This window comes from Oryza glaberrima, chromosome 5 (genome assembly GCF_000147395.1).
Source record: "Oryza glaberrima chromosome 5, OglaRS2, whole genome shotgun sequence".
NCBI lineage: Eukaryota > Viridiplantae > Streptophyta > Magnoliopsida > Poales > Poaceae > Oryza > Oryza glaberrima.
This window is the reverse complement of record NC_068330.1, coordinates 11,626,302-11,638,704: the sequence shown is the minus strand read 5'-3', so window position 1 is coordinate 11,638,704 and position 12,403 is coordinate 11,626,302. Positions and strand designations below refer to the sequence as shown.

At 41.4% G+C, this 12,403-nt stretch overlaps 1 protein-coding gene and 1 long non-coding RNA gene across 3 annotated transcripts; one reads left to right on the top strand and one right to left on the bottom strand.

Annotated features, from left to right (window-relative positions):
* The first annotated feature begins 647 nt into the window (after positions 1-647).
* On the top strand, positions 648-3,504 carry LOC127775106 (uncharacterized). Its single transcript, XR_008017880.1, has 3 exons — positions 648-1,307; positions 2,980-3,012; positions 3,119-3,504. It is a non-coding gene; the product is annotated as an uncharacterized LOC127775106 (long non-coding RNA).
* Positions 3,505-5,207: 1,703 nt separating this feature from the next.
* LOC127775066 (uncharacterized) lies at positions 5,208-9,700 on the bottom strand. Of its 2 annotated transcripts, XR_008017863.1 has the most exons (3): positions 8,972-9,700; positions 7,479-7,757; positions 5,208-7,346 (listed from the first exon to the last, which is right to left on the bottom strand). XR_008017863.1 is itself a non-coding variant. In XM_052301381.1 (2 exons), the coding sequence occupies exons 1-2, from the start codon at positions 9,505-9,507 to the stop codon at positions 7,535-7,537; spliced, it is 759 nt and encodes a 252-aa protein (XP_052157341.1). In that variant the 5' UTR covers positions 9,508-9,700; the 3' UTR covers positions 5,210-7,534. The 2 variants fall into 2 exon arrangements, 1 of the variants encoding a protein (XP_052157341.1); XM_052301381.1 differs by having other exon boundaries at positions 5,210-7,757.
* Between the last annotated feature and the right edge of the window lie 2,703 nt (positions 9,701-12,403).

The window sequence follows — 12,403 nt, the reverse complement described above, 5'->3', positions numbered from 1 at the left end:
CATACGGGGGATATGTAAAATTTGTGAATAATGTTACTATCACTTTGTCGGATGAATAAATGACTAAAATAAAAATTATAGATCTCGATGGATTATACAACTTTGTTGTTGATGACTTTTTCAGTTGAAGTCGTTCACTAATAAAAAATTCTATTTGAAGGTCCCAAACTTTGAATTTCAAATTTCAAATTGTTCAAATAGAGTCAGATGGAGAAATGACCAAAATAAAAATTTTGAATCTCTATGAGTTCTACAACTTTGATTTTGGTGACTTTTTCATTTTACATCATTTATTTACCCCAATTTTTTTTAAGTTGTCAAATTTTGAAAATTCAAAATTTGAATTGTTCAAATGAACTTATTTGTAAAAATACCAATACAATAGTTGTAGATATTGATGAGTTCTACAATTTTGTTGTTTATGATTTTTGCATTTAAAACACACACAAATTGGCCTAAAATTAAATTTAAAGTTCTCATAAATTGAAATTAAAAAAATACCACATATATTAGTAGGCCTAAACCCAGAAATCGGCCCGTTACTGTACTCGGCCCATAAATTTCTGGCCATTGATTCTTGATCGAATGGCTATCATTGCACCAATGAAGTATAAAATAGGGTTGCAAACCCTAACCCTCATCCACTCTCATTTCTTTCCCTCTGCATTCCCCACACCACCGCCGCGGCGGCGGCGGCGGCATCTCGCTTCCGCGGCCGGTAGCCCTGATCGGCGTCGGCACCTCTCTAGGCGTCGGCGGCAGGCTTCCCCACCCCGAAAGCAGCCGCGACGGTACTCCCGCACCACCTCCCGCCTTTCTGCTGCCTCGCATCGCCTCCCGCCGCCGCTACATCCTCCGTCCACTCGCTGCTTCATCTGATGTTGCCTCCCATAATCCACAGCAGCGCTCCATATGGTGGTGCAGCGCTTGATCCGGAGCAGCTCCGATGTCGGACACGATGGCCAGGAGCAACTCAGCCCATTTCGACATTTTCCCCAATTCTCCTCCCCATCTAACCCTAATCACCTAATACCCAAACCCTAGACACGGGAGCCGAGCAAGAGGAGGCGTACGGGTGCGGCGGCGGCGAGCCGCCGAGCCGGCGACTGCGGCGCTGGCGCGGCCGCACGACTCGTCGGCGCAGGGCTGCAGGGTCCCCCAGGAGCAGGTCCGCGGTTGGGCCGGAGAGCGTGGCTGCGTGGCGTTTGACGGCGACGGCCCATACACGGGCGAGTCGGACGGGAGGGTGCTCAAGTGGATTCCCCTGGAGTGCCGATGGGTCGAGCACTCATCCGCCAGCCACAACAGTAAGCTTCAATCTCTATCTATCTGTCTTTGTTGAATGTTGGTTGATCCTGCGATTCATCCGGTAGCACTGTTCCCTCGATCTGCAAGTTCTGCATGCATTTACCTGCGTATGATGCTACTCAGATCTAAGTACAGAGTACATTTGCAACTCCTCTCAGCAATGATAATTCTTGGCATGTTTACTTAAGTCTATTATTCCCCTGTCCTACAGAAAGGAAATCAATTTATGTAGCAGAGCTACCGTATCCACTTATTGGCAATGGCGTTCGGCACACTACCATTACATTGCATGATTCTTCTACACTACCATTGCATTGCATGATTCTTCTTCAATTCTTCCATGAGAATCCAGAGGCATTAATCCCATTTCCATATTGTTGGATTTTTGGGTCTAAAATATGAAGAGAAAAAATGGTCTTGCTCTTGAACAATTGTTCATGAATTTTAAATCCTCAATTCATGAGTCCCCCTGCCTCAAACATTGCACAATTTTCAATCCTCTATATATTTCACATATTGCCACTCTTATATGTTGAACAATTGTCAAATACTAGTTGAGTACTTTCTATTTGTTGAACAATTGGCAGTTAGTAGTTAAATCAGTTATATAAATATATGAAATTATACCCAATTATGTTATACAATTCAGAGGACATTATGGCAATTTTCAAGTTAAAGCACTAGGGGATTTCCATTTGCACGTGTGAGCACTAGGGTAGATTACTATGCACTTAGTACTGTATCCTGTAACTATGCTAGTCTGTAATCTATGAGTGCCATTGAATGGTTAGTTTGCAGTCTGCTGCTTGAAAAAAAAAGGGTATATGGTACTACTAAATTAATTCCATTGTCTGATGATGTCACTAGCCGTTTGCCTGTCATAAAAAAACAGCATCACTACAGTAGCTAGGATGCTGAAACAGCTCTATCATTTGGGATTATCCTACACCAAAAGTGAAATAATACTATACTCTAACAATCTAGCATCACTCTAGCAGGAGTGAATAGAAATCAATACTCCTAGATGACCCATGATTTCAGGCCTTGCTTGCATTATTAAAAATTGAGATTTAGTTTTCCATTGAGATTAAAATGTATATTGTAGAATTGGTACTCATCTGTTATAATACCTTTTGATTTAGTATTTACTCTGTTTACCAAAATAACGACAAATTTTCGTCTTCTGATGCCACTGGTGCAGCGCGCTGTGTGTTCCACTCTAGTGTTATAGTACTTAGTGATGTTGCTGCTACATTGTTCTACTGGTGATATAAATTTTGGAACCGTTGTATGCATGTACTTTGTAGAAATGAAGCATGTTTAAATGGTGTCCATAACTTTACACCACACTTTACGGTCATGCTATATGCCTATAGTCTGTAGAAATGAAGCATGTATAGGAAGTTACTCGTATCATAACTTTAGTGTCTAAATTTTAGTGCTAAACTCCTATGCATTCTAGTTCGGTTGCTTGTTTGCTTGGCCAATGAAATGAGGTGGGTTGGGGATGGGGATATTGAGATATGTTAGTGCAATATATTATGGGGACATCAGATTGGTGTTGCAAAGTAGCCCTATCATTAAAAAACTAATGTCGTATCTATAGATTGTTTCTTGTTGTTTATCTAGCGCATAAAAAAAATAATCTAACATATGGTTATGTACTATCAGGTTGCTAGGCTCCTCCCCATCACCCTCAGGCAGGTCAGAAAAACAATTGATCCTGAATTATTATTCAGCTGAATCTGATTTGGAGAATCAGAAATTTGGTGTTGGTATAATCTGAAACTTGGTTTCGTTTGATTATCAGGTGTTTCAGAGGATCGATGTTGTTAGCAAGGACTTCGGCAACATCGTCGATGTCGAGCTCGGCGGGCCATGGCTGCTGCTGCCAGTGGAGGTGATGGCAACACTGGCTCACAAGTTTGGGATCATCGGTGAAGTTGGTTTCTGTGTTCAATGTTATGTTGGGGCTATTTGTAATGAAGTTGGTATCTGTGTTCAATGTTGATGTTGGGCCTATTTGTAATGTGTGCAAAGTTCTAATTGTTGCTCCAAATGGGCCAATGCTAAAAATTTTCTAGAACTAATAGTGGACTGGGCCACAACTAGATGTAAAATGTGTGGCCAAATGGGTTGGGCCAGAACAAATGAGCGGACCTGAATCCTTAATGTGTTTGACACGTCATCAAAACATATTAACACGTGGCTGTATCAGGTAAGGACACCTGTCATAAAGACACGTGGCGCCTCAAAATGAGAACACGTGCCATTGCCACCTTTGGCCACGTGGCGTTGCACGCTAACGCCATGTGGACATATGAAATGCCAACACGTGGGGTTAAATACGACTGCCATGTGGCTCTAGCATACCGGCGTACACGTCATCCGCCATGTGGAGTACACGTCATCTGCCACGTCACATCCAACGTGGATTCCACGTATGGCAGCCACGTGGCATGGATGATGCTTGTCACTAGCCAGCTGGATAGCAATTATGTGACGAGCACCTTCGTCATGGATAGAAGAATGTCTATGACGAAATCTACCATTACGTTATAGAGAAACAAATGTGACGCGACTTCTACGACGAATCCTATTTCGTCATAAGTTCGTCATAGATGTTACTTTATGACGATTATCGCATCTTCCATGACAAAAGTAAATCATCATAGATGTGCTGATCTCTACTAGTTAATTAAGCTGGAGTTGAAGTTGTGCCAAACGGTTCAGATCCTATGTTTTCTGGAGTGGAGTTTGCAGAATTGCTCCTAAAAAATGAACTAAGGGGGTGGAGTTGGATTTTTGCTACTCCACAACTCCACTCCACCTAAAAAGACCCACTGTCCTTTAATTATTTGATGTATTTACGCGAAACTGCCACCTCCTCACCTCCCTCCCGTAACCCTCCCACCTATCAACATCCATCGAGCCAGGCGGCGGTGGCGGGCGAACAGGCGGCGGCTCGGCGCACGCGGCTAGCAGGCCGACGGCGGCGCACAGCTGGCAGCTAGGGCTGCGACTGCGAGGAGCTAATCCCCTCATCGACCCTTTTTTTCATTTTTTTTCCAAATTCAAATCTGGACCAAAGGAACAATAGCGTGATTTTGCATGTATGTTGTGGGTGATTCCTTTTTTATATGAACTATTTAGTTGTGAAAAATTATCATGTGTTTATACACTTTGAAGTGAGAACAAAATGGTAGACTATACAAATTTCAGATCTAAACCAAGAAAACACTATGTGCTTTCACTAATTATGTAAATTATTTTGTTTATTAATTTTTAATCTTGTAATTATAATGCAGCCATTCTAAAGAAAAATAAATAAGAGTAAATTGCACTTATGGTACTTGCGTGGTGGGTGTAAATAAGTACAACAACTTGCAAATTGCTCATTTCGATACAACAACTTGCCAAGTCCGTGCGAACCTAGGCCAAAACAATCTCTGCAAGCAAAATTGATCTAATATGGTACATATTAATGAGTAATTTTTATTACACATCAATTTTTGGATTGATAAAATGTGTAACTATTATTCACTTGATATTTTCAATGTTTAGATTGACGAAAGTGAAACAATTATCAATGTCCAACCATGGAAATAAACTTTTAAAATAAGTTTTCGGTGAAATAGAGTGTATGAGAATGAGAAATAAAATGAATTTTCCAGAAGGCTCATGGACGAAATTTTCCTGGTCCGACATTATACGACTTATATACAGGACAATTTTTTTCCAAGACATGAAATAAATTCTTTTCTATGCATCAAAAATGTAATTTTACACATCTAATTTCTCTTTTTCTTTGGATTTTAAATAAGTATCCAAAACATGGTCATACATGTAAGCTATCATGCCACATCTGTTTGTGATGTTTTACAACAATTTGGTTTGCATTGACAATTTTGGCCCAATTCACACGGACTAGTCAAGTTACTACACCGAGATGAGCAATTTACAAGTTATTATACCTATTTGCACCCACCATACAAATTTTTGTACCACGAGCGTAATTTACTCAATAAACAATTATCAGTTATACATCACGAAAACAGAAAAAACCACAAGGATACTATTGTCAACCTCCCCCATATCCTTTTGTAGTTCTGGAGCAGACCAAGCTTGCCAAACACTTTTCACATGACCTCCAGCTCCCACTGGAGTGGGAGTTTGGAGCTAAGAGTTGGAGTTTGGAGTCCTACCAAACGAGGTCTTAATACTTCAAATGTATCTCCATATATCCGATGTGACAATTAAACCTAAAAGTTTTCCCCAACTAAACAAGACCTTAGTCAAACATCACGAAAATAAGGCCATCAAGATTGGTAGCAACTGGAAGCATCGAAAAGTTCGTCGGACGATGTAGAAGGATTGATAATGGTGCTGCTTCACCTGGTGGCTTTCTTGCTACACCGTTCCATTTATATACTGTGTACAGATTTTATACAAATTAACCCTTGAATGTACCCTGGATCCAATGGACGGCCCGAACATGTTTTCACGCAGTAAAAATGATTTTTAGTATCCGAGTCATTTTAGCATTTTCCATATTCATATTAATGTTAATAAATCCACGCACACACATATATATATTAATGTTAATAAATCCACACACACATATATATATATATAACGTCAATATGAATATAGAATATTCTAGAATGAAACGGAAGAAGTAAAATCCCTCCCCTTTCCACAAGTTCTATCCGCATAAAGCAAGGTTAGTTGAGCCGGAACATGGACTGATGGACATATCGCTGCTTGACAGCCATATCAAAAAACAGAGCACGTAGGGTTAGGGCTCTCACAGTAAAATCATTTAACATGAGAAAACGATAGACAGTCATTTACAACTGGTAACTACCTTACAACATTAAACTAAGCATCGAAATCAAGCAGAGTAGAGTGAAAAAGCAACACCTTACGCTAGCAATCCTGATAAATCCCAGCATCAGAAATCTGCCACCCGACATTCTTGTCCTATTCCCATGATATCTGATATGCGCTTTCACATCCACAATGTCTTGTAGCCATGAAAATAATAATCCACATCCAGCACATCCACTGTCATATGTAGCCAAGAAATTAATGTTCATCCAAGTTCAAGTTTTCTGTCCATGGAATTCGATTGTGATACTTGGTAAACATTCCTTGAATAAATATCACCTCAATTCGTTATTAGCAGGGTCGCTCAGTATGTGGTGCAAAACCATTATTGGCACAGCATCCCTGCAACCAAGCAACACCTTCACAAATCTATTCTGGTGGGGCTCCTCCATCAGCAGGTGGTGCAAAAACATTTACCAATGCAAAGCATCTCTCATATCATGCAAAGATTCCAGCTATACAGTTGTACCAGGCAAGCATCAAATGCACATGGAATCTCCTTGTAATCTCTTGTTTGTAGGGCTCCTACACAGTATGTTATGCAGTATCACTCTTAAAACAGAGCACCTTTGAATTCATGCAAACTTCGAATTGCATCAGGCTTTCAGCTCCCTCTGCATCTGCATGGGCGTATAAGCAATGTACGAAATCACCACCTGGGGAAGTGAGGTACATGCATATATTCAAGGTTCATAATCACCACTTGGGGAAAGTGATAATGGTATTTACTTCACAAAAAGAACATTTCTGGCACCAAGCTGAATAGTAGCACAGCAATTGCACCGGCTACAATAACAAAGAACATATGGCCCATGTTTGGATGAACTTAATTCAGTGTGAAATCCAGTTCAGAATGTGATGAGCTATACTGCCTTGCAAGTTGCAACTCATTATGAAGAACCAAGCAGCTATGCATACAGTCAGCATTGAACCTCCCAGCAAAAACAGCAAAATTAAATGGCATCCCTCCCTGGTGATCAGCAACAGCAACCCACTGGACTCATGATAAAGCATTTTACTAGATATAAGGTGCTATCCAAGGGAATTTCATTCGTGCATCCTCATGGTGATACTCCATTGACTTAATCAATCAACTATACATTTGACATCTGCAGTTAACCGTCTTCCAATTCCCCCATGAAATAATCCTGCCAGAGATGCACTTCAAACTCAAACTCACATATATCTATGAATTTTCCTCATTTTATTTCGTTCAAGTAAGAGTGGGTGCAGTATTCTGGCAAAAGAAGTTATCAGTGCCTTGGTAAGCCTCATAATACCTGCCATTTCATAAAATTTGTGCAACAACAAAGTTGTGAGTTGTGACACGGCTCATTCAACTTGGTGATTCTCTCCGCTTGGCTTGGATCTGACGAACACATTCAGCAACCAACAAACTAAAATTTGGAGAGACCTTGCCTGTGGGTGATGGGTTAACTCCAAACTTCTTATAACCTTGTGTAATTAACTTCTGACATTTTTGAAAATGAGAATTGCAGAGGGAGGGAACTGAAGCTTTAAGGATGGGTCTGCCGCAAGTAATTTGAACTTGTGGGCCACTGAAACATTATGATGAATCTTGTTAGAACGCAAACTATGAAGCTCTGTTAATAATCAATAAAACAAATGTAAAGTAACAAAAAGTTAAATCTGAACTGAAGTTTTCCTCGGGACATACAAGCAGCAAATGTAATTCACAGAGAAATAGCACCAGATGTCTAACATCAAACAAGTTAAACAACCTATTCCAAAAACTTAGTCCAAATTCAACAGTATTATTCAAATATAATAGGATAAAGAATGAAAGCGTAAACTTTAACAGGTATACCAAGTACAGGATGATAACCCAGATGAGTTTATACCAGGATGATATTAGATCATATGAAATAAATAAGAAATTTGTGTTAGATAAATTTAACCATATTGGAGGGATCCATATATTACATCTCCACTAAAAAGTTTGATATATCGATGGATCTACCTACAGCAAACCATAAACTTCCAACAGAAATTTTGCTTATTCACATTTTCATTATCACATAAGCATACAATTACATACTATTAAACTAGACTATAGAAGCAAGACATCTTCCGCATCCCTATTTTTCATGAGACCATTCTTAATGAAGGAGCTATTTTGTTTCTTTGGATCTACATGCCAGGTTTTATCTTACTCCCTATGTGGTTAAGGAAGATGCAACCCAAGATACACATCTATCCTATATATTATACCATATAGTTTAACCACCATATACAGATCAATTGTCACTAAGAATAACAATTGCAACTATTTCACGAACAGCACATTACTCCTCTCATCGTATTTCACAAACAACACATAGTCATACTCACATATATATAATCACAAAATGAAGGCAATGAAACAAATTAGATCATCTATCCATATTGTAACTAAGTGATGAAATATCAAATTTGTTGCATCTTCAAGCATTGAGTGGTCAACAACAATGCGCTTTGAGTCACATGGTTGTTGTATACCCACAGTCCACACTCAAAGATTTTGTGCAGAAACATGTAATTAATGTCATAGATTTAAGAATTTAAGAAATCTGCACGACATAAGTCCATGTATCGCGGTCAGCGCAAACGGAGGCAATGCCAGATTTCTCCGGTACCAATATAGCCTAATACGAGACGAAGGCGTGCGTCTCTCAACCCTAGGTTATTATTAGATCCAGACAATGAGTTGCCCAAGATCCAAAAGGCTTTATCGCTGAATCGAGGAGAAGAGGAGGGGTTATCAGCGACTTGCCTCTTGCTGATATAGGCGCAGCCCTTGTAGAGCACTTGGTTGGGGTCGGAGAGGATGTGGGAGTGGCAGAACCTGGCCATCGCCATGGTCCGCACCTTGCAGCCGGCGAAGCCGCACTTCTTCCGCCTCGGCACCGTGGCGGACACCGGCCTGACCACCACCAGGTCCCCGCCGGGGCCGGGCGCGGCGGAGGTCGGCGGCGGCGGCGGCGGCTGCTCGGCCTCGAGCGGGCTCCGGCCGAGCTCCCAGACGTACTGCCGGTGCCGCGCCCGCAGCTCCTCCCCGAGCGTCCAGTAGAGACGCCGGTAGACGTCGACGAGGCGCTTGGCGCGGCGCCTCCGCCGGCGCAGAACCTCCTCCCGGGTGAGCGCCTCGGCGGTGGCCTCCATCTCCGGCGAGGGGGGGTCGCGGGGGATGATAGGGTTTCGCGGCGGCGGCGCCGCCTCCCCTTCCGCCTCCGCCGCCGCCGCCGCAGCGAAGGGATCGATGGGGTTCGGGTGGGACGGAGGAGATGGCGGCCCGCGGGAGGAGGACATGGCGGCGCGGCGCGGCGGCGGGATTCGTACCGGCGGGCGCGGGATTTGGGGGAAGAGAGAGAGAGAGAGAGAGAGAGAGAGAGAGAGAGAGGAGGACTGGCTTGGTCGAGGGGTCAAACAATCTCAAACTTCTCAGGGAACGCGACGCGAGCGTTTCAAGTTCGCGTTCGCGTCCGAAGTGTTTGTTTCTTTATCAGCCGTTTATGCAACGGGATAACGTTACTAGTATCTTTCTTCTCCTTCTTCTAGTCACTATGCTAGTGTACTGGAGAATCTCTGTCCCAATACATAATAACTTTTGAGTGAATGATGGAACATATCTTATCTAAAAATTGCTATATTTTAGAACAGAGAAAATAACTGATTTATGTAAAATTGACTTTAAGCATCCAAAGTTTATATTTTTTAACTTTCTAAAAGTTACCAGTTTTTTTTTTGAAGAATAAAAGTTATCGGTTCAGTTAAATAATATCTAAAAGTTTTTTTATTTCTATTTTTAGTACTTCTGTTATTTTTTAACTCATCATCATCAAAGAGTACAGTCGAACCCATCACTTCGGAGTCTAGACCGAGTAGCCCGACCTCTCTCGCTGTTATTGTGCTGTAGCGAGCTCGCCCTATGCGCTGATAATTAATGTCAATCCTCAACTCCTTCCTCCGTGCCAACCCCATCGCTTGGCTCGCCAGTCGCCATTGCTCATACGGCACGACATTAGCTTGTTTTTGGCGACGGCGACAAAGCTTGGTCGGCATCAAGCTTTGGGCTAATCAAGCTTACACCCGCTTATTGCATCAATCTTTTGGCTAATAGCTGATACGAATGGATAAATTCAATGATTGGATCTTGTATTGTTGTCGGTATGTTCGTTGCCAATCACGGAGGTCACCAGATGCCACCTTAGTTACCGCCATTGGAGAAATTCCAGCTTGTTGTTAGTGAGACGGAGCTCCAGCCCGTTGATGTACTGGAACATGAGCCTTCGTAGTTCACATATGGAAGCAACATGATGAGGCGTAGGGATGGGTGTCCAAACATCGAAGATTGAGACTGTTGGTCAAGTGGCCACGACAGATGTCGCGGAACAATTCTTCCAGCATTTGCCATGGCTCCATGATGACGCCACTGGCGAGAGGTTAGACTGCTTGATTTGAAGAGATGTTGTCTTTGACACAGCAGGGGCAGGCCTACAACAATTCAAGGGTATTCAAATTCAAGGGTATTCAAATGAATACCCAAGAATTTTGGCAAAAAAAAATAATATATATACTATGTATTCAAAAAATTAAAGAAAAGACATCAAACAACCCATCAAGCAAAAAAAACCATCCTTTTTGGGCCGTGTCCTCTCCCTTCTTTGTTGGTACATTAGCATAAGTGATTCTATATATATGAACAAATTCAACTTAGACACGGAAACACGTATGATTTGTCATGGATCTAACCATATATGGGAACATTAATGATTTACCAACTGGGCAACCGATCAAATTCACTATTTTTTTTATAGAATCCATCATGGTTGAGCATGAGATAAAACAAAGTTGAAAAAAAACCATCTTACTGCGAGAACAACTACATTATCAACCACCTCTGTGGCAACGTTCTCATGGATATTCTCTCGTTTCTTTCTGTTGCTTCATTCATGACTTCAACAAGCAATAGAAATTTGATTGGTTATCACCTTTGTCAATAATATTGTTGTCAGGTATGCCGCCAAATCAAATGAACATCGAGGATCTAACTTAGTCAAGGGAGTCAACCAATCTAAAACATCGTGGGCATGACCGCATGAGCAAGATAAGCAAGAGCATCTACCGTGTTCACTTCAAAGGTGTTTGTTTCTTTTTTAACTATTTGTGTTACATGATAATACGTAAATGAGGAGATCAAAGAGTTATATATGCGCTTCGGAAACAACATAAATTTAGATTTACTTCTGAGTCGTAACTAAATTTTTACCTACTTAAAAAGTGTTTTCATTTGTTATCCGTTTTATGTCCATTGCAAAGTTTTTCATGCAGCCTCTCATTTGGTCGTGAAGAAAACAGCGTGAAAGAAATTGGCTTCGAAATATAAATGTCTATGATTATGATTGCTTGTGTAACTATAAAATGGATTTATTGATTTAGCAACTAGGCAACTGAGTTTGTTGCTTTTTCATGGAGTCCACCATTGTTAAGCATGAGGCATAACAATGGCGACGAAATCCATGAAATCACAACAACGACAATTAAATAACCAGCCACATCCATGATGTGCATTCTCGTGAACATCCTCGACTTCTTGCCTACAGTGAGTTGACCGATGTGGGGAGCGCATGCGCGGTCTCGTGGCGGCGGCATCATCTGGGGGCACTCCGCATGTCTCCCTTTCTTGCCCTTCATTTGCCTTATGCCTCAATGGTGACTTCAATGAGCAATACAATTTTGAGCAGTCATCACCTTTGTCAAGAATGTCCTTGTTAGGTTTGACATCCAATAAGATAAACATTGAAGAGTTGACGATCCCACATGAATTCCGCCATAGCCATTGCACGGCTAACAATAAATATTGTCATTGTTTGTTGACGTTGCTAAGTTGATGCATGGTTTGTATGGCATGTAAAATTTATCGAAATATTTTGCCTTGAAACTTAAATCTCTCATTGAGGTTAAACAATCACCATCACTTTGACAGACTGTAAGAACGATATGGTTTTGAATAAGCTTCCCGGCTCCACAAGATCGAGAGACCATGATGTCATCATTAAGCAATGAATGTCCCCGGCTTCCCTACACCATGGCATTCGATGCGCTCATGATTTTTTCTCTCGAGAACATGTGGCTTGAGATGACAACAGCACCTCATCGGTCATCATCACTGGTGTGTTATCCATATATTGATATATGTGGAAGT

Bases quoted from the DNA above. Each gene is read 5' to 3' on its own strand.
- LOC127775066 (XM_052301381.1), bottom strand. From the start codon at position 9,507: ATGTCCTCCTCCCGCGGGCCGCCATCTCCTCCGTCCCACCCGAACCCC. The intron at 7,758-8,971 runs GCAAGTCGCTGA...ATAATGTTTCAG, and splicing joins TGCGCCTATATCAGCAAGAG to TGGCCCACAAGTTCAAATTA.